The sequence below is a fragment of the Equus przewalskii genome, chromosome 2 (genome assembly GCF_037783145.1).
Source record: "Equus przewalskii isolate Varuska chromosome 2, EquPr2, whole genome shotgun sequence".
NCBI lineage: Eukaryota > Metazoa > Chordata > Mammalia > Perissodactyla > Equidae > Equus > Equus przewalskii.
In genome coordinates, this window is record NC_091832.1 from 33032820 (window position 1) to 33057791 (window position 24972).

Here is a 24972-nt window from a genome sequence, read left to right on the forward strand (position 1 = left end):
CTGCTTAAGCGGCCCGGGGTTCGCCGATTCGGATCCCAGGTGCAGACATGGCACCGCTTGGCAAGTCATGCTGTGGTAGGCATCCCACATATAAAGTAGAGGAAGATGGGCAGGGATGTTAGCTCAGGGCCAGTCTTCCTCAGCAAAAAGAGGAGGATTGGCAGCAGATGTTAGGTCAGGGCTAATCTTCCTCAAAAAAACCCCCGTTGTGTATCCGTCTGCCCATTGACGGGCATTTGGGTGTTTCCATGGAGGGCTGTTGCGAAGCGGGCTGCCCTCTGCCGCAGGGGGTTTACCACCTGTTCCGCAGGGTTAAGGGCTGGGCTTCCTCTGCAGCACGAGGCATTTCCGTGAGCAGGGCCTGCACTGGTGGTCACACGTACTGTCCACGGCGAGCTGTCTGGGGCTGAAACTAGCTGGGGTGCTTGCCTCTGGGAGGCTGCAGCCCCACGGGGCGCCTGTCTCCAGCTCGCACAGAGGCGTCCTAGGGGCTAAGGGGCTGGAGGGTGAGACCAGGGACGGACAAAGGCGGCAAAGTCCCGCAGTGTCGCCGTGGTAGTTCTTTTTCCAGGAGACTTTAAATGGGGTTGGGGTCCTGGCCCTCTGAAGGTTTTCCTGTTGCTCGGGGGTAGACAAGGCAACTTCCCAAGGTTCTTTGCCACCAGGCTTCTTAGCCTCCTCTAGGAGGCCTGACAAGGTTGGGGTGGGAGCAGAGGGTGTGGGGTCAGGCATGGCTGAGCTCTGGTCACTCTGGGCCCCTGCACCAGTGACTTCCCCGGGCTGTCCCCGTTTCCTCATCTGTCAGGGCCCGTCATCCCGGCCTCACAGGCTCATTGTGATGGCTCCATAGGATACTGTTTGTGAAGTGCTGTGCACAGAGCCTGGCATTCAGGAAATAGTTGATGGCGGTGATGAGCGATATTCCATGGCCTCTTGGTCCACTGCCTAAAATAACTTCCACTGGGTCAGGAAAGGTCTCCCTGAAGTTCTGGAAGGGAGCCCGGGCGCCAGCTGGTGCCACCTCCCAGACTGACAGGGGTCGGGAAGGACAGGGCTGAGTAACCCTCTCGCTTGTTTCCAGACCTGTCTTCCTCGCTGGAAGTTTTGCGTGAGTGACACAGAAAACAACCTGGGCTTTGCCCTGGGCCCCATGTTTGTCAAAGCCACCTTCGCTGAGGACAGCAAAAACATAGTAAGTGCCTCCCCTGTGGACATAGGCTGTGACCTTGTGCCCACGATGGCCCCTTGTGAACTTGACAGCCCACACTCTGGTCTGCGCTGGACTTTCCCTCCTCCGGGCCAGGCTCCAGCCTCAACTCAGAGGTCCGTTTTTCTAAAGCCTTGGATAACGTGAGTTACTCGGAACAGCTACTGTTGAGTGCCAGGCACTCTGTCTGTTCCCGTTTAATCCTCACCACAGCCCGGCAAGGTTATTTCAGCCATCTCCGCCTCAAGGAGGTGAAGGACCCGGCAAGACCATGTTGGCAGAGCAGCTCTGGCCTAGAGGGTGACATTTTTTCCTACCCCGTGGATGACAGGTTTATTCTGGACGGGCAGAGGAACATCATGCTAAGCCCGTGGAGACAGCCAGGCTTCAACCACTTCCCGGTTTGGTGACTTGGGACAATATTCTCACCTCCCCCATAACGTAGAGGTGGAAGCTCCATCCCGCAGCAGGAGATTAAATGAGATACTACACATAAAGAGCGCCTGGCACAAAACAAGGGCCCGATAAATGGTAGCTGTTATATTGTTACAGTGTTTATTACTAATATTCTATACGTAGTATCTGCAGTGGAAGTTAGCAAACCAAGACTCACATCTGTCGTGAGACTTGCCTGTTAGCGGCTGATGCAGAATCTGAGTTGAGTTCTGCCGGCCGCCAGCCCCTGTGCTCTTTCTGCTGCGTGATTCCACCGTCCCTGGCTCTCGAATCTTCGGCCTCCAGGTCTGCCGTGATATTACTGCCCTTGAGAGCAGCTGTTCATGTCCAGCCTGAGCAGAGCATTTCGGAGACTGCTCCTCAGAACTCCAGTTCTCTGGATTTTAAAGCCATTCCATCAAAAAGGAATTCTGTGGCTCGCTAAGTCTGGGAAAGGCTATGTATTCTAGTTCTTTTGGGAAAAAATTGTAGCACGTGTTACACATAAAGGCTCTGAAAAGGCCGCAGGGAATAGGTTTTTCCGACGTTCCCAAAGCTTGTCCTAAGTGTATTTGCCCATGAGCCCTGTTTACGGAAGTCCAGGCTTGGCCTGCAGGGCGTGAGTGGTCTGAGGACCAGGCTGGGAGAGCCTGGCTGGGACTCCCCTTCTTAGTCTGCACCTGGGGGCCTGAGGCTTTGAGCCAGGACCTGAGCTCAGCCGCTGGCCTGGCGTTATCTTTCTGCACGGGGCGCCCAGTGCATTTAGGCAGGTCCAGTGCCCCGACCTGACTGTCAGCCTCTGTCCCCTCAGGCTAGCGAGATCATCCTGGAGATCAAGAAGGCGTTTGAGGAGAGCCTGAGCACCCTGAAGTGGATGGATGAAGACACTCGGAAGTCAGCCAAGGAGAAGGTGAGGCTCGCCAGGGACTGAAGGGGGTGGCTGAGCACAGAGGCAGCAGCCACAGATGGAGGAGGGTGGATGAGGGAGAGGCTAGTTATATGTGGTGAGCACAGCAAGGATGCTGTCCTGCCTTCAGGGGGCGGACAGTCCGGCAGGATGGAGGAACGGCCTTGAACACAGGATCGTGTTAATGACTGTGTGAAAGCAAACCGTGCTAAGTGTGTGAGGGCAGGTGCAGGGAGACGTGACGAAGGATCTGGTGCAGCCCAGTGGGGTGGTGGCCAGAGAAGGCTTCCCTTGGGAAGTGACATTTAAGCAGGGAGCCAAAGGATAAGCAGTGCAAGAGAGGAATCTTTCCAGAAAGATGTGAAAGCCGTGAGGTGGGAGGAGCCTGGCCATGTTTCCCTTTGGCGCAGAGCCTGAGCCCGGCACGCACAGAGCTGGGGCCAGCCCTGCCACCCTTGCTGGGTGCTCACCGTCCTCTGTGTCTCTTTTGTCCAGGCGGATGCAATCTACAACATGATAGGCTATCCCAACTTTATCATGGACCCCAAGGAGCTTGACAAAGTGTTCAACGACGTGAGTGGCTCCCACCCTGCCCCCTTGCATTCCCCAATGCCCATGGGGGTCCCCACCTGGGAAAGGACAAAGGCAGATTGGGACCAGATGGGATGCCAGAGGCACCATAACTGTCGAGACATCTTGAGATGCTGTGGTGTGGGGTTTGGGGGTGGATCAGGCACGAGGAAGCTGTTTGCTGCTCCTTCCTCTCCCGGGCCAGCTGGAGGCCTCTGCCTCCCTGGAGCCACCGGCAGTCGGTACCAGCAACATGCCCCGTTGGAAGTGGTCAGCTCCGTTATGAGTGGGAGATGATGGAGGTAACCAATCCTAGCAGGTGCGGAGAGAACTGGCGCCCCTAAAACATCAGGGGTGCAGTAAAGAGTAGAGCCCCTCATGCCACCGCCTCCTTCCCAGCCCCCAGAGTCGCCTCCTACCCCCAGACGCCTCCCTCACCGTCCCGGAGAAACCTTCGCATTTGCACCTCGAAATGCTGATGGAAAAGAGGAGGAGGCGTGAATCCTAGATGCGAGTTTCAGCTTCATTAGGCAGCAGGGGTGCTTGGTACATCCCTGGGGGTAGGGCTCTTGGCAAATCAGTTTTAAATGGATTGTGCTTCTGCCCCCAAAGGTAAAGTTTCACATCTTCTTGTGATAGAAATTTGTGAATTCAGGCATTTTATAATAACCTCTCATTATGGTTATATTTAAAACCTAAGAATATTAAAATTACTTGAGAATATGGGACACATACTGCAGCCTTTTTCCTTGAGAATCATTTAAGATGCCCCAGGGTGTCATGATGTAGACCAGGGGCTCCTGGAGGAAGCCCAGCAGAGCCCACAGGATCAGAGTCCTGTCCCCGAGGGCCCAGCGTTCTCCCAGAGCCCTGACGAGAAGCCAGAAAGGTCTTGAGTGGATCTAAGGGAGAACCTTGCACCTGAGAAGAACCAAAGGGCTGGGCGGAGTGGGTGGTGATGTGCAATGAGGCCTGTCCCCGGATGTTTCAGAGATAGGTCCCGCCTTGATTTATGAGATCTGTGCTGTCCCGTGTGGTAGCTACAAGCCTTAGATGGCTATTTAACTAATTAATTTCTAAATTAAAATTACTTTAAACTGAGAGTCACACTATCCACATTTGAAATACTCAGTAGCCCCATGGGGCTGGTGTCTACCATAGTGGACAACACAGGCATAGCATGTCCGTCATCACAGAAGGTTCTGCTGGAGATAGTTCCTGCCTGAGGTCCGTGCAGCCCTGTGACACTGTGGGTGTTGGGCGGCGGAGGCTCTTAGCATGTCTTTGAAGGGGAGAGGGTGCCAGGCCCCCGCAGGGTGAGGACCTAGGGAGGAGCCAAACCTGCAGCCCCGAGCCCTCCATTCCAGCCTCTGACCCGCGGACCAGACCTTTAACCTGCGGGGTCTTGGTTCGCTCAGTTTTAGAAGAAGGGGTTTGCACTCGAGGATCCAAGGTGCCTCCCGCCTGCACGGGCCCTGATCCTGGACTTTGCTCTTTCTTGTCCAGTACACCGCGGTTCCGGACCTCTACTTCGAGAACGCCATGCGGTTTTTCAACTTCTCCTGGAGAGTCACTGCCGACCAGCTCCGGAAAGCTCCCAACAGAGATCAGTGAGTCCCGGGCCTCGCGAGGAAGGCACGTGGGGACGCTCAGGGCTGAGCTCGCCGGCGCCGCACCGCTGACCACGTGCCGGATGTAACTGTCAGAAGGGCCCCTGAGGAGTGGGTCCTGTTGTTATCCCACTTTTCAGATGAGGAAACCAAAGACCAAGAAAGTGTTGCCCAGCCAGGAGCTGGGATCAGCTCGAGTCTGTTTGCCCCGGCACCCAGCCCTCGGGCAGAGTGGTCTGGCCTCTAGAGTCGAGCAGACCTGGCATCAATCCAGCTCTGCCGATTCAACCTCCGAAGCCTTTGCGTCCTTATCTGCGGATGGGATGGGAGGAGCCGGTTCGTGGGTGGCTGTGACAGTCCAGTGCGAGAACTTCTGGGAAGTGTCTGGCACGGAGGGGGCCCCCGGCTGGTTTCCCGTAATTCCGCACTGACAGGAGTGGCGGGTTCTCAGACACAGTTCCCCCACAGAGGCGAGATTCTGGGTGGGCTTCTGACAGCCGTGGTTCCCGAACCTCCCTGCACAGTAGAACTCTGCGGAATTTTTGTTTTAAATGCAGCTTCCTGGCCTGTGCCCAGACCCTCTTAAATCAAAATAATCTGGAGTGAGACCTGATACCTATTTTTTCAACAGTCTCCTCAGAAAACTCCGGAATGGTCAACCCAGTACTAGTTCTCAGACTAAGCTCCCTTCTGCTTAGAACGGTTTGGGAATAAATCTCACCAAAAGGTGAGGGCAACTTCTCTTTGCCTCTGGCGCCCCCTCGTGGAAAACATGGGTTTGACCATCTCTGTTTCTTCTAAGTTTCTTGTCTTCAACCAGAGTACCCCCTAAACGCACACGAAGGCAGTATTTTATCTCCAAAATAGGGCACAGGTACTGCCACAGCTTCTGAATTTCTCTGAAGTCTTTTAGTTTTTCATTTAAATTTTGTCTCCTATTAATATATCCATGATTATTTGAATATAAATATGATGTTTTAAATTCCTCAATATCTTCCCATGGCTTCAGGCACCTTTTAACACATCTCTGTGGGGCACACCTGGAGGAGACAGAGTGACTGTCCAGGCTCTTGGAGAAAATGTCCCTTCTGTCTCGGTCCACTCCTCACTGGCCTTCCCCTCCACACCAGAAAAATAATTGAGAGGCCAAATGTTTCCTTACTATATACCATCAGGGTCCCTTCTACACTCTTAAAAAATTATTGGACCCCAAAGAGCTTTTTGTTTATGGAGGTTATATCAATTTTTATGCAAATTCTATGAAAAAGAACTATTTTTTTAAAAAGTTTAGGGGCTGGCCCCATGGCTGAGTGGTTAAGTTCACGTGTTCCGCTTCAGTGACCCAGGATTTTGCTGATTCGGATCCTGGGCATGGACATGGCACCACTCGCCAGGCCACGCTGAGGCGGCATCCCACATGCCACAACTAGAAGGACCCACAACTAAAAACAATATATACAACAATGTACTGGGGGACTTTGGGGAGAAAAAGCAGGAAAAAAAAAAAAAGAGGCAACAGTTGTTAGCTCAGGCTCCAATCTTTAAAGAAAAAAAAGTTTCGTGAGAAGAGAGGTATTGTTTTACTTTTTGCAAATCTCTTTAATGTCTGACTTAACAGAAGACAGCTGGATTGTCAGGCCTGCTTCTGCATTCCATCTGTTGCAGTGTGTTATTTTGAAATACTTAGCAAAACTATCTTTATACAGATATGCAGTTGTAACATGGAGGAATAGTTTAATAGTCTTTTCTGATACTTGTGCATTTTTCACTGATACTACACCAAAACTCAACAAGGCATAATTTCTTAAAGATTCATTGCACTGTGGAATCTGAAACCATATCCGTGAACTTTTCCTACTCTCTTAAAATCCCTCCATCTGTCTTGCCCTTTGAATGGGTCTTGTACCTGTGCGTGATTTTGTAACACCATGCCTTGGTCATTTGGAAAACAGTGGCTCACTGAGTTTTCCGTGTCTTCCAAATAATGACCCTGTCATTAGACCATATCCAAAAAAAAAAATCCACATTTGTTAATATCACCGCTGACCTCCTGAGAAGAGTCTTTAAGTGTTGGAAAGTATAGTTCAGTTTGTGGTGATCGATACCAGTTTTTCAGAATTTTACTTTTTGCTTGAAACTTCAAATTTTCTTGAAACCTCGAATTTTTATCATTGGCAACCAATGGTGTCAGTTGTTTCCCTTGAGGTGATGAGCTCAATTTATTCATTTTCAAGAAAATGCCTGCCAGAGACCCCAGTCCGAAATGCCATAGTTTGTCAGTCACCCCCTCAGGGGCAAAGGATGTTCCCTGAAAAAGGCCGAAGTGCTTATGTGTCCTTCCCATTTGGTCGCACTGAATATTAAAAGACTCATACTTGAGGGCCTGGATTTAATGAAATTAATAATGATGCTACGTCATCAAGGACGTCCTTAAGTGACAATGGACACTTCACCTTTTTTTCTGGTGAAGAACACGGTGACCACAAGAATAATTGGTGCCACTGCTGATTCAGCTGAGGCTCTGCCATTTTTACCCACTGTGGCTTTTACACCATCAGTGCAGACATCAACATGGTGGGAAAGACAAATAACATGTTAACATTATTATGAAAATAGACCGTGCAGACCCCCTGATAGGGAATTGAGGACCCCCCTCCCCAGGTGTCCACAGACCCACTTTAAGAACTGCTGATTGATACATTTTGAGCCTAGACGGTGGAGACTTTTCAATATATGTGGTCCATCTTGCTCTTTGTAAGAGCCTCTGGATTCCATTGTGCGGTGTGACATCAGATTTCACCGATCCCTTCTTTATAGACATTTGAGTGTTTTCTAGTTTTCCCCTCTCAAAGACAGTGCTGCTGTGGATTTTCTTGCGTGTGGGTGCACTTGGGCCTAGAGTCAAGGGGAGTCACATTTTTAAGGCTCTTGATAGCCTCCAGCTGCGCTGCCCCACGCGCCTCCCCAAGCCATGCCTGACCTTTCACGTGTGTGTTGCTTGCAGGTGGAGCATGACCCCACCCATGGTGAACGCTTACTACTCGCCCACCAAGAACGAGATTGTGTTTCCGGCCGGGATCCTGCAGGCCCCGTTCTACACCCGCTCTTCACCCAAGTAGGATGCTCCTGGAGCTGCCGCCCCATCGCCTTTCCCCACCCTCTGCGGCCCCCCAGCCTGGCCCAGCCCTATGGCCTACAGCTGAACATGTGATCAAGCCAGTCTCACTGACTGCTCTCTGCCCCACCGGCCCAGGCGGCTTGAGACTTGCAGAGAAGCTGCAGGGGGAACCACGTCCTCACTCGCTGTGCTTCCTCTGCACACTGGGAACTTGGGGCGTGTTGTGGAGTCAAGAGCCGTCTATGGGGGGAGGCCCCTCTAACAATGTTTGAGAACAGTCACAGCTGGGGTGGTGGGGGGTGGCACACTGTCCGGGAAATGAAATCCACACGAGCCTGGATTCGAATCCCAGGTCTGCTCTTTGCTGACTGTGTGGCCCCTGGGCAGAGTGATTGAACCGGTCCAAGCCTTGGGTGGCTCACTTACAGAGTCGGTTAATAACGCCGCACTCTTCTGAGATGACCGAAGAGGACAGCGCAGGTCTGTGGGGCATCTAGCACAGTGCAGGGGGCCCAGGCTGACCCCAGCCAACTCACCCAGACTCTGACTGGCTTCAGGGGCCTGTCTGGAGGCTCAGGCTGCGGCTATGTCCCCACAGAGCCCTGAGGGACTCTGCTGTGTCTCTAGGCCCAGGAAGTGATGGTCTCTCCCCTTGAGGCATCACCTTCCCCTCTGTGTCTTCCCCTCCAGGGCCTTAAACTTTGGTGGCATCGGTGTCGTCGTGGGCCATGAGCTGACTCATGCTTTTGATGATCAAGGTACAGCATCCTCGGGATCCCCTTCAGACAGAGCCCATCAGCTTCCTGGCCCCGCTGCTTCGGCTTTTGCTCCTTTCACGTCCAAGGGTCTTAGCCTTAGAGACAGAAGGATCTGGGTTCAAATCCTGGCCCAGCCACCTGCCGATTGTGTGAACTTTAGCAAGTCCCATCATTTCTCCACGCCTCTGTTTTGTTGTCTGTACAATGGGCACAGTAGAGCACCCTGCTCCTGGAAGGTGTCCAGTACTTAGGGGTGGATATTTTTTGTAGTCAGTGGGGAGTGTACATTTCTCCACTACTCCAGAGACTTCTCTTGTCTGACCTCAGTCAGAGGAGTTGAAGTTAGTCCCCTCACCAGCTAATGTCCAGAATCCTCAGTGCCTCCTGCCTTGGAAACCCCAAGGCTGAGAAGGAGGAGGTGAGACCTTGGAGGCCGGGGCCCGTCCCCTGACCCTGGCGCTGCCAGCTCTGTATACCCCTTGCGGGACTCCAGGCAGAGGCCCTTGGCCAGCGTGCATCGCATTCCTCCATCTCCTCTGCCGCCACCTGGATTGGCTCATTCATCCAGCTCCTTCACGCTCAGACCAGCATCAGCTCCCCAGTGCCGGTCGGGAGACGGGTGGACGGCCACCTGAATCCAGTCTCCCCGGGAGGAGTCAGCAGCGGCTGGCCCTGGCCCTGCCTCTTCTTCCCCTTGACCCAACGCTTCCCTCGGACCCTGCAGGGAGGGAGTATGACAAGGATGGGAACCTCCGGCCCTGGTGGAAGAACTCGTCCGTGGAGGCCTTCAAGCAGCAGACCGAGTGCATGGTGGGGCAGTACGGCAACTACAGCGTGAACGGGGAGCCGGTGAACGGCCGGCACACGCTCGGGGAGAACATCGCCGACAACGGGGGCCTCAAGGCGGCCTATCGGGTGAGAGGCCCCCTCCCCACACGCCCCGGGCCCACGTCTGGCTCCTCAGACACGCGGCAGCCAGCTGCGGCCGCTCCGTGAGCTCTGGTTTCCTCATCCGTGAGATGGGTGGAGTGAGGACCGGGTGAGGGGGTGGCTGTGAAGGCACCTCGCACAGCTCGGTGGAGAGAAGGCATTCGACCCTCAAGTCCGGCCCGACTGAGAGCCACAGGGGAGACCTCGGGCTGGCCGCACCTAAAGACCTGCCTGTTCTTACCTTTGCAGGGGAAGCCACACCCATTCAGGCAGCAGGGGCCCGAGATGCAAGGGAGGGGTCACTGGTCATGGAGCCAGTTGTGGGTTCAAATACTGGTCTGGGGGGGACGCAGCCATTTGTTTCCAGATTGTGGCTGCTTTCACACCACAGCGTCAGGCTGAGTAGTTGCAGCAGAGCCCGTGTAACCTCTGAAAGACTTACCCTCGGGCCCTTGGCAGAGAAGTTCGCCAGCCCCTGCTTTCTAACGATGAGTGAAGCTGCTATGTCAACTCTGAGTTTGAGTCAAGGAGACTAGTTAGAAAACTACTGTGAGGTTGTCCAGGCAAGAGATGGGATGGAGCAATGGGAAGTATGAGAGAAATGGTCAGATTTGGGGTTGTTTGCTTTGACTGAAAGAGAAGAATCAAAGAAAATTTTAGGGTTCGGGCCTGAGTACCTAGGTGGGGTGGGTGATACACCCAGAAGCCAGTCCCTGCCCCGACAGAGTGGAAATTCTGAGATCTCCCACACTAGCCCCCGTCGCCACCCTGCCTGCTCTTGTGTCATGGGACCCCTGAGCTTTGCTTTCTCCCCTCCCAGGCCTACCAGAACTGGGTGAAGAAGAACGGGGCTGAGCAGACCTTGCCCACCCTGGGTCTCACCAATAACCAGCTCTTCTTCCTGGGCTTTGCGCAGGTGAGTTCATGAGGACAAAGCCAAACTCAGGCAAATTCTGCCATCTTGATGTTCCAGGAGCCCCGAGAGCCAAAAGGCAAGTTCCCCTCAAATTAGGAGCCTCCTAGCTCATTGGACCATCCACAGGGCATTTACCCTGTAAGAAAGTGAACTTCCTGTCACTTGAGAGAGTCAAGGAAGGGTGAAGAATGCTATTAAAAGGATTCCTGCATCAGGTAGATGAGAGGACAAGGTGATCGCTAATGGCCTTCTGGTTCTGGAGTTCTGGAAATTTCTCAGATTCAAGATGCTCCAGGTTGGGGCCAGCCTGGTTAATTGCGCATGTTCCAGGTTGGGGCGTGCAGCGGTTAAGTGCGCATATTCCGCTTCAGTGGCCCAGGGTTCCCCGGTTCAGATCCGGGGTGCAGACCTGTACACTGCTTGGCAAGCCATGTTGTAGCAGGTGTCCCACATATAAAGTAGAGGAAGATGGGTATGGATGTTAGCTCAGGGCCAGTCTTCCTCAAAAAAAGAAAAGAAAAGATTTTTAGATGCCCCAGGTTGTCCTTTGAGCTGCATTCAGCTTATAGCCTTCTGTTGGCACCCAGAGCTACCAGGCCATTGGGCAGTTTGTTCTGCCCAGGATGTGAGTGATCTGGACTCAATCTGAGGTTTCCAAACTGGTTTGGGGGCTGAATCCCTCGGTCAGATGAAGTCTAACCCAGATGCCTGGGACAGACAGGGACACTGCTCTGGCTGCGGGAACGCAGTTAGAAACACTGGTAGTGGATGCTAGGATGGGGACACACCAGCCCCCTTTTCTTCCTTACCCACTTAGCAGGCCCTCCTGATACCCTAGGGTCTCAGAACCAGGTGGGGCCTCATTCCCCTGCTACTGTGGATGAGGCCTATGTGGCGGCCTCAGGACCCCACAGTGACCCTTGCCTCTCCCTTGTTGCCCTCACAAAGGTCTGGTGCTCCGTCCGCACGCCCGAGAGCTCCCATGAAGGCCTCATCACCGATCCCCACAGCCCCTCCCGCTTCCGGGTCATCGGCTCCATCTCCAACTCCAGGGAGTTCTCGGAACACTTTCAGTGCCCGCCCGGCTCCCCTATGAACCCCCATCACAAGTGTGAAGTCTGGTGAGGAGCGAAGCACCAAGAGCCAGGATGGAGGAGGGGGAGGGGCCGAGGACAAGCCCCAGGGGGCGCCCAACAAGGCTGCGCCTCCATCCGGTGTCCAGGGCATCGCCTAGCCCCCTTGGCCACCTGGGGCCCCCTTCCCGGCACTGGAGGGTTTTCAGCTGGAACTGAGCCTGCGATGTGGGTTCTCAACATAATCCGAGGTTTGATCCCCTGTGAAGACCCTGTCATCCCAGGCACACGTGCGTCACCTCTAACGGGCATTTGGGTTTCAGGCTGGTTGTTCGCCAGGCCTGGGCCCCCCGCTGACAAGGGCAGTGGGACACAGCCCCCTGCCCACATCCAGCGCCAGATACACCACAAATACCACTGTGTCAAATGCTTTAAAGATATATTTTTGGGGAAACTATTTTTTAAACATGTGGAATACACTGGAAATCTTCAGGGAAATAATGCATTTAAAACACTTTTTTTTTTTTAAGGAAAGGATTGGTATATTTATTATGTTCTGTTTTTCTAAATGACCTGTGGACAAGGGAAGCCCCACTGACTTAGCCCCTCTCGTCCTCACTTGCTGCAAGGTGGGGCTGAGGCAGGGTCCCCAGCCGCTGAGTGGGTCCCCCGAGAGCTGCCTCAGTCCTTGGGATATGCAGTTTCAGCCCGGTCACCTGGTTCTGCCGCCACCTGGAGCAGAGAGGAGAGGCGTGGAGGCCGGGCAGGGGAAGGGGCCAGCTCGAGGATGCCAAACTCATTGGCAACCCCCTCTCAGCATGCCTGCGTCTGTCCCCAGAGTCCAAAGTGGGAACCTCAGCAAGGAAGGTCGATCCCCAGAGTCTCTGCTGGGGACTGATAGCTGAGGCAGAGAGGCCAGGCCAGGGTCCTCAAACCTAGTCTGGGGCTCTCGAGCACCCTGGATCCGGACCATGGGAGCCCTGCGAGGCTGAGACCCCCCCCGAAGATATACTCCGCTGTGCCGGGGGTGTCCTCTTTCCGTCCCTCTTCTTTTGGCTACCCCATGTCTATCCTGGGGGCCTGCTCCCTCTGCAGCAGTCCCCCCATCCCAGCCACGTCAGGGTCTCCCTTGCTGACCCTCTCGCCAGAGGAAAGAGAAAAGAGAAAAGAGCTGTGCTCCCCTACGCAGCTCAAATCCTCCCTGTGGGCTCCATCCTCCGCCCCCCGGCCTGGGCCTGGCTCCCGGGACCGCGACAGCTCACCCTCCGTTTTCTAGTGCCTTATGTGAAGCTGTGGCCCTGGGCTCAACCCCAAGGAGGCACTCCCCCACCCCCGGGGCTCCCTGGCCTCCTCGGTGAATCCTCCAAGGGTCCTGACTGTAACAAAGGCCATACCCCCTGCTCCCAGTGCCCACAGAGCTGCCTCTCACAGCAGCCCAGGAGCTGTGGCCTGCAGGTCAGCGGCACCCAGGTCAGGAGTCTGAGGAGCCCCTGAGCTTTCTCTGGCCTCCGTCCCACTCTCAGCCCCTTGGGTTACATTAAGACAATACTTGTAGCTAGATGGGCTCTTCTTCTTGGGGGATGTTTTCAGCCCTGGGAGGCTGTGGGGGGAAGGTTCCCCCAACCTGGTCAGTCTGATCTGTGCTGTCAGGGGACCAGCAATGTTGTCCCCTCCCTGAGGTCACAGTTCAGGGGCTCCCCCAGGTGGAGCTAATTGTAGCCCTACTCTGGTCCTCTGGGGGAAGCAGGCACCTGTGACTGAGGCAGGAGCAGCCCATGCCCGCCATGGTGCTCCCATCTCAGCAGGCCAGACCCCCGGCCAGCCCCCACTGCCACAGTGCACTTGCATCACCCAGGAAGCCAGACTCCTCCTTGCCAGAGAGGAGCAGACAGCTCAGCCACTGCCTCACCCACCTTCACATCAGCCCCAGAGCTGGGGCAGGGGCAGTGGAGGTGGGCTCCAGATAAGGCCGTGGTCCCCCAAGCAGCAGGCCTAGTGGCTCTTCAGAGGAAAGGTAGGACCAGAGCCGGAGAAGGAGCTAGGGGCAGGAGCCCGCCACACGCACCTTGCCACATAGAGGTAGCTTTCCCAGTCCTGGACCCTGCCCGGCCTGCTCTCCCCCGACCCTCCTTCCCCGTGGAGGGTCACAGCCTCCAGAGTGTCGGTCTGCACCATACTGGGACCTCCCAGCCAGAAGCAAGCGTCCTAGGGCTGAGGGTCCAGCCAGAGGGCACAGAGGCTGCACTCGCTGCTTCAGGAGGGGGAGGGGGAGGGGGAGGGGGGGCGGGGAGAGGAAGGCGCAGGCCCAGCAGGGATGGAAGCAAAGGAAGCGTCCCCCGCTACTCCTACCCCTACCCTTCCAGAGCTTTGAAAAGGCTGAGGGATGGGCCGCTGCCTTCCGAGAGACCCCTCCCCTTAGAGCCAGAGGCATAGGTCTGGCTTCTCTGTGGGTCCATGAATGTGGGTTTGGAGCTGGGAATCTATTTTTTGTATTATTATGTTCTGTGCTACTGTAGTTTTGGTGTGGCACTATTGTAACTGTAATAAAGTACTTGTACCAAGGGCCGTGTGACTGAGTGTGTGGCCTCCAAGGGTGGCGTGTCTGTGGGGATCTGGGAGGGCCCTCGGCCAGCACAGAGCTGCCCACCCTAGCGTTGTCAGGGCTGGCTGCACCTCCTCCCCAGAGCAGAGGCCTTGGATCCTGACAAATGCCAGGAGGTTCCTCTGCCTGTGCCCATCTTCCCTCATCCATGTGCTCGTGTGCGCACCCCCTGCTGGTGAGAGCAGTGCACGTCACCAAGCGGCCTCTCGGTAAAAGTAATTTTTCCCTTATCTTGGAGCAAAGGGTGTGGGCAGAGGGTTTCCAGGGCTCAGGGGTTTGGGGGTCAGGCAGGAGTATGGAAATTCAAAGAGGTTCTAGGAAGAGTCCCTGACATAGACTCACGCCTCCTCCTGGGTTTTGCATATGTTCTTTTCTCTGCCTAGAGTGCTCTTTCCTGACTTCTCTGCCTGAAAAACTCCTACCCATCCTTGAATGCCCAGCTCAGCATTACCTCCTCTAGGAAGCTCTTACTGACTTCCAGTCCAGATTAGGGGGCTCACACAGGCATCCCTCTCCTACGCGAGTGTGTTAGTGCCAGGGCTGTGGAACAAAGTACCACAGTCTGGGCTTGCTTACACAACAGAAGTTTATTGTGTCACAGTTCTGGGGGCTGGAAGTCTGAGATCAAGGTGTCAGCAGAGTTGGTTCCTTCTGAGGGATGTGAGGAAGAATCTGTTCCAGGCCCCTTGCCTAGCTTCTGGTGGCTTGCTGGCCATCTTCGGCGCTATTTGGCTTGTAGAAGCACTCCCGCGCTCTGCCTTCGTCTTCACTTGGTGTTCTCCCCGTGTCGTGTCTGTCTCTGTGTCCACATTCTCACCCTTTGTGTAAGAACACCAGTCCTATTAGATTAGGGCCCACATCTGCAGTGACCCTATACGGTCACATTCTGAGATAATGGGGTTACTACTGCAACATATGAATTTTGAGGGGACACAATTCAACCCATAACACAGAAGTTCCAGCTCTCTAGGCTATGGAGGTGCCTGCACCGTCCCAGCAGCCCAGTGCCTGGCACAGGACCAGGCACATTGTGGGCTCAGTGACGGCTGGGTAAGTGGATGGATGGGTGGAAGGACAGCTGGAGGGACAGATAGCCACGAGTAATATATGATCGAGGGGACCATCCCCACATACACCAATGACAGAGAGAAAGAGCCCTGTGGGCTGGGGTGACCAGACAAGATGTCCAGCTGAGCCTTAACTAACGGGGGAGTGGTGGCCTAGGTAAGCACCCACTCAAGGAGCTCTTGCCTTGCTTTAAAGGAGTAAGTCATTCCTCTTAGACTCAGTTTCTCTAGCTATAAAATGGACAGTGGGCTCTCTCTTCTCTTTGTTGTGACCCACAAATATTGGGGAGATTGTGAGGGTGCTTGAGACAATGACGCACTTTGAGCTCCTCAGAATGTTCACACTAGGTGTCTTCCTGCCCCCAGGTGTGCGTGAGCCCATGGCCCCCAGCATCTCTCACCTGCACAGCTCAGCCCCTTCCCCTCCAACTGCTGTCCTCCGAAGAGCAAGCTCTTTAAAGACTGTGTCACGCCCCGTCACCAGCTCCCCACTGCACGCACTGGACCCTGCTCAGCCTGCCCCCCACCAGAGCTCCCCTCCCCACTTGGAGCCTCCTTTCTGCACCTTGAACAGCCCAAGCCTTTTGCTGCCTGTCCTTCAGATTGGAATGTTCTCCACACACCCTTACCAATGAATGAATACAAGGATTTTTTTTTTAAAAGCTTCCACATATGCATGCCTACTGTGAGTTGGGCTGTGTGCTGTGTGCTTTATCTTTTTTTAAAGACTTTTATTATTTTTTTTCCTTTTTCTCCGCAAAGTCCCCCGGTACATAGTTGCATATTCTTCATTGTGGGTCCTTCTAGTTGTGGCATGTGGGACGCCGCCTCAGTGTGGTTTGATGAGCAGTGTCATGTCCGCACCCAGGATTCGAACCAACGAAACACTGGGCTGCCTGCAGCAGAGCACGCGAACTTAACCACTCGGCCACCGGGGCCAGCCCTTTTTTAAAGATTTTTATTATTGCTGTGTGCTTTACGCACATGCTCTCTGAATGCTCACAGCCATTTTCTGAGAGGGTATGCTATCACCCAGGGCACAGGGGGCAGTGGCAGAGCTGGGTTCTGAGCCCAGGCTGCCAGCAAGGAGCTCCTTGGGAAGACATGAGAGGCTGCTCAGGACAGCGACAGCGCCGGGGACCACAGGCGCGCACGCGCACAGGCTGAAGGTGCAGACGGGAGGCATCATTTTCGCCCCCCGCAGAGGCCTGTCTTCCCGACACTCCCCCTTTCCCAATGACCGAGTGAGCGGGCGCCTTCCTCTTCCCTGCGCTGAGCCCTGGGGCCCCTCTCTCCTCCCCCGCCTTGTTAGTAATAAATCCTCCCCACCCGAAGCATGCCCCCTCCCCAGGCGGGAATTAAAACCCCAGCCTGGCCCTCCAGGAATTTACCCTACAGCTGAGACGGAAACGCACGCAAGACGCAACTTGAGAACGACTGGAAAATGTATGCAACCTATAATAATAATACTTGTGAAAGCAAAAGGGTTCAGCAGAGGCTCTCTGGCGTTGAGGAACTGCAGAGGGAGGGGTTAGAGAAGATTCTAAACTCTCAGCGTTGGTGAGGATGAAGGGAACTGGGCACTGTCACCCACTGTGAGGACCAGTTTCAGTGTTACTGAATTTAAAATGCATTTACCAGGACTTCCAGGCTTGGAGGACAATGGTGGCTCCCTAATTTCTAATCTCCCTGCTCACCTTCCCCCCAAAAGAATGTAAATCAACAAAAAGAGGAAATAAAACCACCTGTGAACCTCGAATTACCTGAAGTAGAGACATAATCCAAATTCCAACAGAGCTCCCACTGCCTGCAGCTGCAAGCCTGTGGGAGCAGAGAGTGACGGAGAGGAGGTTTGAGAGAGAGCACGAAAAACAGGAGCAGAGCGCGGTGATCTCAGATGAGCCACAGACAAAATCACTTTCTCAATGTCCAACACCAAGTGCTGAAATACGAAAACAGTTTGGGCAGAACAGCACCACCAACAGGGAAGAGTCTGGAAAGAGTGGAAGGGGCAGCATTGCTTCTTGGGGAGAAGCAGGCACACAGAGCAGGGGTGGGCCTCCTTGTAGATGTGGTAGTGAAGGAAAGGGGATTAAGAATCTTAAGAAACGAAGGAGAAGGGCCGGCCCCGTGGCCAGGTGGTTAAGTTCGCGCTCCGCTTCAGCCGCCCAGGGTTTCGCCAGTTCGGATCCTGGGCGCGGACATGACACCGCTCATCAGGCCATGCTGAGGCGGCATCCCACATGCCACAACTAGAAAGACCCACACTAAAATATACAACTATGTACCAGGGGGCTTTGGGAGAAAAAAATAAATAAAATCTTTAAAAAAAAAAACAACGAAGGAGAAATAAGAAAAGCCAACTTCCCCCTCCAACACACATACCATTCATAAAGGATGCTGATCAGGGACAGCGTCGGGTGTGCTCGAATGAAGAATGCTGTCATTGAGTGAATGGGGTGGAAGAAGGCAGAACACACACACTCAAAACTACCGTTACAGGGAAAAAAGAAGAGAAATGCAAATCAGAGCATTTTGACTGATCAGAATTCTCCCCCAAAACCAAGCATAGAGCTGAAGAAAACTATAACACAACACTCCAAACTTAATTAAATATCCTCAAATAAGCACTTGGAGATGTGGACAAATACCTCACATCAGAAATACAAAAACAAATAACAGAAAGAGACTGGAAAAAAGAAAGAAATGAAGTGAGAATTGATCGCAGATAAGAACTAACAAAATAGTATCATAAATAGAGATTAAACTGAAAGACACCTAAGGAAGAATAGATTCCAGTGAAAACTTAATAAAGGACATTGAAGAAAAGCACAAAATAAAAAAAAAAATGAAAATTAGATGAAGAAGTAAAAATGGTCAGAGAGAAAGTGACTGAAATAGAAGATACACAAAGAGTTAACATTTAAAACTGAAATCCAACATGTCGGTCTGGGGCTGGTGGCATAGTGATTAAGTTTGCTTGCTCTCCTTCAGAGGCCCAGGGTTCGCTGGTTCGGATCCCAGGTATGGACCTACACACCACTCATCAAGCCATGCTGTCGCAGCATCCCACATACAAAATAGAGGCGGATTGGCACAGATGTTAGCTCAGGGCCAATCTTCCTCAAGCAAAAAGAGGAAGCTTGGCAATGGGTGTTAGTTAGCTCAGGGCCAATCTTCTGCACCAAAAAAAAAATAATAATAATAATAAAAAAACTGGAATCCAGGAAGACTTTCTAGAAATAAAAGAAGACTTGGATCTCCACATCAAATGGCTCACTGGGTACTATGTAAATTAACACTGAGTGATCAACTCCAAGATAGATGCTAGTAAAGCTCTTGGACTTTAAAGATAGAAAATCCTCAGGGCCCCCAAGCAAAAATACCGAATAACTTATAAAGGCAACAGAATTAGACAGACATCAGACTTTTTAAAAGATAACGTACATTATATGAGGCACCTAGAATAGGCAAATTCATAGAGACAGAAAATAGAATAGAGATCACCAGGAGCTGGGGGAGGGGGAGAAGGGGTTGTTCGATAGATACAGGGTTTTTGTTGGGGATGATGAAAATGTTTTGCATATAGGAAATATTTTGGGTGGTGGTGGTTACACAACATTGTGAATGTATTTAAGGCCACTGAATTGCACTCATGAATAATTAAAATGATAAATATTCTGTATATTTTGACACAATAAAAATACACAAAGCAAGAGAAGAATGGAGCAGCATTCTGAAGAAAGTACAGAAGCAATCCAAGGATGTTATATTGAACCGAACTGTCCTTCAAATAGCAAAACTACAGAACGCGGTTTGGAATGTGCAAGAGCTCAGGGAACACAGTACTCGTGTGCCCTCCCTGAGGAATCCGCTACAGAGTGAGCTTCAGCCAGCAAGAGACGACCGTTTGCAAAAGGACCGTCAGCGAGCATGTCATACATATCAACTACTAGTACAGCAAAGACTAAATCAAGGGTGGGATCCTGGGCAAAAAATCATAATAACCATTACATGTTCTGAAAAAGCAGAACAAATGCAACTAAAAAATGGGAGGAAAAGAGATGGGAAGGAGACAGAGAGAGATTACTGACTGTTGGATCCACAGGAATAAAAAGATGCCATTCAGGGCCGGCCCCGTGGCCAAATGGTTAAATTCGCATGCTCTGCTTCAGTGGCCCAGGGTTCCACTGGTTCGGATCCTGGGCGCAGACATGGCACCGCTCATCAGGCCATGCTGAGGCAGCATCCCACATACCACAAGTAGAGGGACCCACAACTGAAAAAATATACAACTATGTACTGGGGGGATTTGGGGAGAAAAAGCAGGAAAAACAAAGAAGATTGCCAACAGTTGTTAGCTCAGGTGCCAATCTTTAAAAACACACACACACACACACACACACACACACACACACACACAAAGATACCATTCAAAATGGACAGATCAGATAGTAAAAAGGTAAGCAAGAAAAGAGAGGGTTAAGGGATCTATAAAAAATATCAATAAAAAGATAATCACTAAGAACAAAAATATAGATCTTCCTAAATACCGATAAATTTAAAAAGAGAAAAGAGAACCTATCAGACAGAGAAGGAAACTGTAAATGTAATAAACACATAACTAAAGCGTAAACTAATACGACGGAAGTTAGGCCGAGCCCATCAGTCACACCAGTAAATGTGAATGGGCTCGACTCACTTATAAGAAAGTTATTTTTAAATTGGCTCGTAAAGCAAAATTCAATGCTATGGTGTATATAAGCCACAAAACCAAAACATTCAAAAAGGTGATTCAAAAAGGTGAAAAATCAAGGGATGGACACAGATTTAACAGACAAATGGAAGAAAAAAAAAAAAAAAGCAGGGTCTGCAACCCTGACACCAGAATTCAACCAAAATAAAACAATTTTTAAATGAGACGAAGAAGGACACGTTATAATGCTAAGCCACATTTCACAATGAAGCTGTGACAGTTCTGGATGTCTGTGCATCAGATTGATCCCCTACCTAAAGCAGACACTGCAGGAGCTGCAAAGAGAAAGGATAGAAATACCCTAATGATCAGAGCCTTTAACACCCTACTCTCAGCCAAGTTGACAAAAAATAAGAAGGGTATAAAAAAATCTAAATAACACAATCAGTAAGCTAGTTCTCTGGGATATATGTTGCTACGGATTGAACCGTGTCCCTTTAAAGTTCACGTATTGAAGCCCTGACCCCCAGTATGATGGTGTTTGAAGGTGGGGGGCCTTGGCCAGGTATTAGGTCGTGAGGGTGGGGCCCTCGTGATGGAACTAGTGTCCTTATAAGAAAGAAAGAAAGAAAAAGAAAGGCAGTCACCAGACAAGAAATTGCAATTGTAAAGAGCACTCTACACCTGGAAGCGCAGGGAAATATGAAAGTGTACCTCTGAGGAAGTAAACTCTGAGCTGCGACTTTGAAGAACAAGCAGGAATTTGCTAGGTGAGGGGCAGAGAAGAGTGTGCCAGGCAAAGAGAACAGCATATGTAAAGGGGAACACGGCACATCCAGGGCAGCAGGGAGCCTGCACCTGGCCCCTGTGTACCATTTCCATGTCCTTTCAGAGTATCCAGGGCAAAACCCCGTTCCAGCGAGGGAGTTTCCTAGAGTTCAAGCAACCTGTTTCTTCCTAGTTCTAAGATATGACCACAAGAGGGCGCAAAACCCTAAAGAGACGCTTGGAATCAGCCCTGGGTCCACCTCCTGGGACTCAAAGACAGCCCGAGGGGAGCCCGCCCCCCTGCCCAGTTAGATGGCTGACTTTGGGGCTGACAGGAGCCAGCCTTCAGTTCCACAGGGGTTTTGTTAGAAGGTAACGAGTAAACTAAAGAACTGGGAACCTGAAATGTGAGTTCTAGTCGTTTCCCCACAGCTCCCTGACTTGGGCAAGTTATTTCACCTCTCTGAGCCTATAATATCCGCAAGAATGGAGCTAACGGTCCCTGCCACTGTTTCCTCTTTTGCTCCTCCATCTGGCCCACGCTCTGGGTCCTCATTTCAGAGAGACGCTGTGTAACGTAGAGGCTCAGAACCTGGTGTTTGAGCGACCGAGGTTAATCGCCATTCCAACCACAGAGGAGCTATGTAACCTTGCTCAAGCGACTTCACCTCTCAGAGCCCCTGTTTCCATCTCTGTTAAACAGAAATCCTAACACACCTCTTGCACGGTTTCAAATTACGAGAATGTTCCTAAGTACTTGGCACAGTTGCTGGCACAAAATAATTGCTCAATATATGTTTATTATTCGGATATAAAGTTGACTCACATTCATTAAGCGCTTAGCTAATGAATCTCTGAGACTGGGGCTCTGCTCATAACTCCTTTTGTGGCTTTCAGCAAGATTCCTTCCTTTTTCTGAGCTTCAGTATCTCCAACAGAAAATAGGGGGTTAGATTAGACTGGATACTCGGTAGGAGCCATCCAGCCCTGACATTCCAGGCTGCTTCTATCTTCCTCCCCCCTCCCTTCCTTTCTTTCTTCCATTTATCCGTCATTTATTCATTCAGTCAACAATTATTTACTGAGTATCTGCTATATTCCAGGTGCAGGAAACAAAACAGACCCACATCAAAACAGGAGTACGTCCGCGACAGCCAGCACATCGGAAGCCTGTTTGTTTTAAACGTTCTTTGTCCTCTCTCCCAGCAATCAATCCTTGCAGGTTATTTCGTGTTTGGAACAGGAAAAAATTGTGCCAAGAGTTTATTTCCGTGCATCTCTGTGTGGCTGTGTACACACACACATTTATATATAACATTTGCAGCAGGTTGTCATGGAAACGGTTTTTTGGTGTCTCTGGGCCTGAGGGATGCCGGTGAGTGGAGGAGCTTTCATGGAACACCCCCTGCATGCACTTTTGTGTGGTGCGAAATCCTGCTGGGAGAGTTACCCCAAGAGCCTTTGTCGGCCCTTTTGATCATTGCTGCCTAGTTTTCTCATTGATCTTGTCGGATGTGAGTGAATTTGACTGAGGGATCTGAATGTCAAGCTCAGTGATGGGCAGAGCAAGATCCTCTGGGACATTTGCCAACTAGCGGCATGGATAGGTCAGCTTGAGTTTTTTGTCTTTTTAAACCCTTGATTTGGGAATGTTTAAGGCTTTGGGGAAGACTTGGATGAAAAGACAAAAGCAGCCAGGAATGTATTTTCAGAAACGACAGGTGCAGCAGCCACTTTTGAACGTGGTAGGCAGAGCCAGAGCTGGGAGGGGGCAGAGTGCCAGCCAGAGGGAGGGAAGGGACTGTATTCAGCCAGCAGCTTCCCTGGGCCTGGCCTCATCCTGGGCGCTTTGCACACGTTACCTCCTGTAATGCTCTGATCCACCCTGTGAGATAGACACTGTGGTTCTTGGCAGGACTCTGGGGTGGGAGAGGAAAAGTAGTCCAGCTAGGAAGCGGCAAAGCTGAGATTCAAACCCAGGCTGGGCCCGACTCCAGGGCTGGGGCTTTACCCACTACATTGTGCCACTGGACAACTTTCTGCAGCCAGGTTCCCCTCATTTCCAAGCCAGGAATTGGGGCGAGAGGCGGCCAGGCATGGCGGTCCAGAGATTCAAGTCCTTATGAACCCCAAGTCACTGTGGCAGATCCAGTCATGGGCAGCTAAGAGAGGACCAAATCGAATCTGTGCAAACGTTGCATTCACTTCGAATACAAGAGCTGGCTTACGTTTGGGTTTCATGAGGGCTTACTGTGTACCAGGCACTCGTTCACTTACTTATTGCAAAGTCTTGTGAGAGCAATGCTATATTAGCATTACTATGTTCCAGATAAAGAGACTGACGTTCAGAGAGGTTAGATGTCTTGCCGAAGATCACATGGCTAAGGAGCTGAGATTTGAACTCAGGCAAGCTGGTTCTGGAGCCTGAGTTCTTAACTCTTGTGCTTTTCTGGTCCATAAATTAGAGTTCTACATGTGTGCAGTCCTACAGCCGACCCACGTGGACTCTCCCTGCCCCAAAGAGCTTCGGCTGTGTGAGAGGTGAGCAGGAGTTGAAGGGCGAGGGAAGAGGACCCTCTCTTATCGATGAGTCCCTGTGTGTCCAGGACTGTGCTAGATCTTTCCACCTCATGACTTTCCTGGAACTTGGAACCCCTATAATCCTCTTTGTACAGATGAGAGGAATCAGGGCCCAGAAGGGTGAAGTGACTTGACTAAGGTCTCAGAAGTGAGATTCGAGCCAAGGCCTGTGTTTTCCCACACCCAAGCCCCGCGCTGCTGAAGCAGAACCGCACTGTCCTGGGCCCTTCCTCTCCCACATTTCTCAGTTATGATGCCAAAAACAGGGGCTCAGGAGTTCTGCTAAGAGCAAGGAAGCCGCTCCAGAAACCCTTGTCCAGCAGAGGACTCCAACCTGCCCACATAGAGGGCTCCCTCAAATCTGCCGGAGTAGGGTCACTCAGTAATGCAATCAACATCCATCCCTCAACTATTTGTGGAGTGCCGCCTATGTGCCAGGCTCTGTCTGGATACTGGGCCTACAGCACTGAATGTGAAAGTCATTGTCCCTGCCATCAGCACCTTACTTCCTAGTGGAGACAGCCATGATACAAGTACAAATGTGAGAAGGGTAGGGAGCTATGGGTGTGAGTAACAGAGAGGACTGGGCCTGGGTTGAAGACTGATGTGGGTTTAAAAAGACACTTTGGGGACTGGCCCCGTGGCCGAGTGGTTAAGTTGGCGCGCTCTGCTACGGCAGCACAGGGTTCACCGGTTCGGATCCTGGGCGCGGACATGGCACCACTCGTCAGGCCAGGCTGAGGTGGCGTCCCACATGGCACAACCAGAAGGACCTACAACTATAATATACAACTATGTACTGGGGGGCTTTGGGGAGAAAGAAGAAGAAGAAGAAGAAAAAAGATTGGCAAGATTGGCAAGAGATGTTAGCTCAGGTGCCAATCTTCTTTTTAAAAAAAAAAAAAAAGATACTTTGGCTTGAGAAGGCCAAAAATATCACTTAGTGCTTTTGGCTAAAGCTGAAAGTTGACCATATTATGGCATGAAATGAAAGAGGTTTCTATTTTCTTTATGTTCAGAAAGGAGGTTGTGACACTTACCCCAAGCCATTTCCAGCTTCATGGGGAGAGATAAATAAGCTAACGTTTATTGAATACTTACTATGTGCCAGGCACTAGGCTACATAAACTCCTTATGAATACAGTGTGATAGAATCACAAGAAAATAATGTCCTGGCACAAAAGTAGCAGAAGCCAGGGGTCAATTAAATCTGTCTGGAGGAGGAGGGCAATCAAGGAAAGTTTGTCCCCTAAGCTGATACTTGAGTTGGGTTTTGAAGGATATATAGGAGCTTGCTAGGCAATCCAGGAGCAGGAGAAACTTTGGATGGAGGGAGGAGCATATGGAAAGATTTGGAGACATGAAAGTGTATGGCTGTTCAGGGTACATATCAGTGGGGAAGTGGTGGAAACTGAGGGTGCAGAGATTGGCAAGAGCTGCATGTAACCTGGCCTTAGGTAGCTGGCTGTGGAACCTGGACTCCATCCAATCCCTGCTTAGCCTGCATATGGGGGAGAACCAAGCATCTTCTTCAACTTCTCTATTCTAGTGGAAGAAAAGGCGTGCAAGAAGGGTGGGGGGAAAAAGCATGATTGCCAAATTTGGGAAACTGAAAAATGTTCATCTGCAGAATTAATTCTAAATTGCTGCTATTTTCATTCGCATGCTGGTGGGAAAGGCAGAGCATAGCAACGCGCCTCAGCCTCTTCCCAGGTGTCTGGAGTGCCAGCAGGCC

The 24972-nt window shown here is 51.6% G+C and overlaps 1 protein-coding gene across 4 annotated transcripts in view; it reads left to right on the forward strand.

The window, feature by feature from the left end:
* ECE1 (endothelin converting enzyme 1) overlaps positions 1 to 14089 on the forward strand; it is a 104139-nt gene extending 90050 nt beyond the window's left edge. For all 4 annotated transcript variants that reach the window (XM_070599864.1, XM_070599853.1, XM_070599859.1 and 1 more), the window contains 9 exons: positions 1082 to 1192; positions 2454 to 2552; positions 3045 to 3122; positions 4626 to 4729; positions 7734 to 7844; positions 8538 to 8605; positions 9330 to 9520; positions 10356 to 10451; positions 11400 to 14089. In XM_070599864.1, the coding sequence (XP_070455965.1) occupies positions 1082 to 1192; positions 2454 to 2552; positions 3045 to 3122; positions 4626 to 4729; positions 7734 to 7844; positions 8538 to 8605; positions 9330 to 9520; positions 10356 to 10451; positions 11400 to 11576 (1035 nt within the window). In that variant the 3' untranslated portion in view covers positions 11577 to 14089. The remainder of the gene's footprint in view (positions 1 to 1081; positions 1193 to 2453; positions 2553 to 3044; positions 3123 to 4625; positions 4730 to 7733; positions 7845 to 8537; positions 8606 to 9329; positions 9521 to 10355; positions 10452 to 11399) is intronic.
* Positions 14090 to 24972: the final 10883 nt, after the last annotated feature.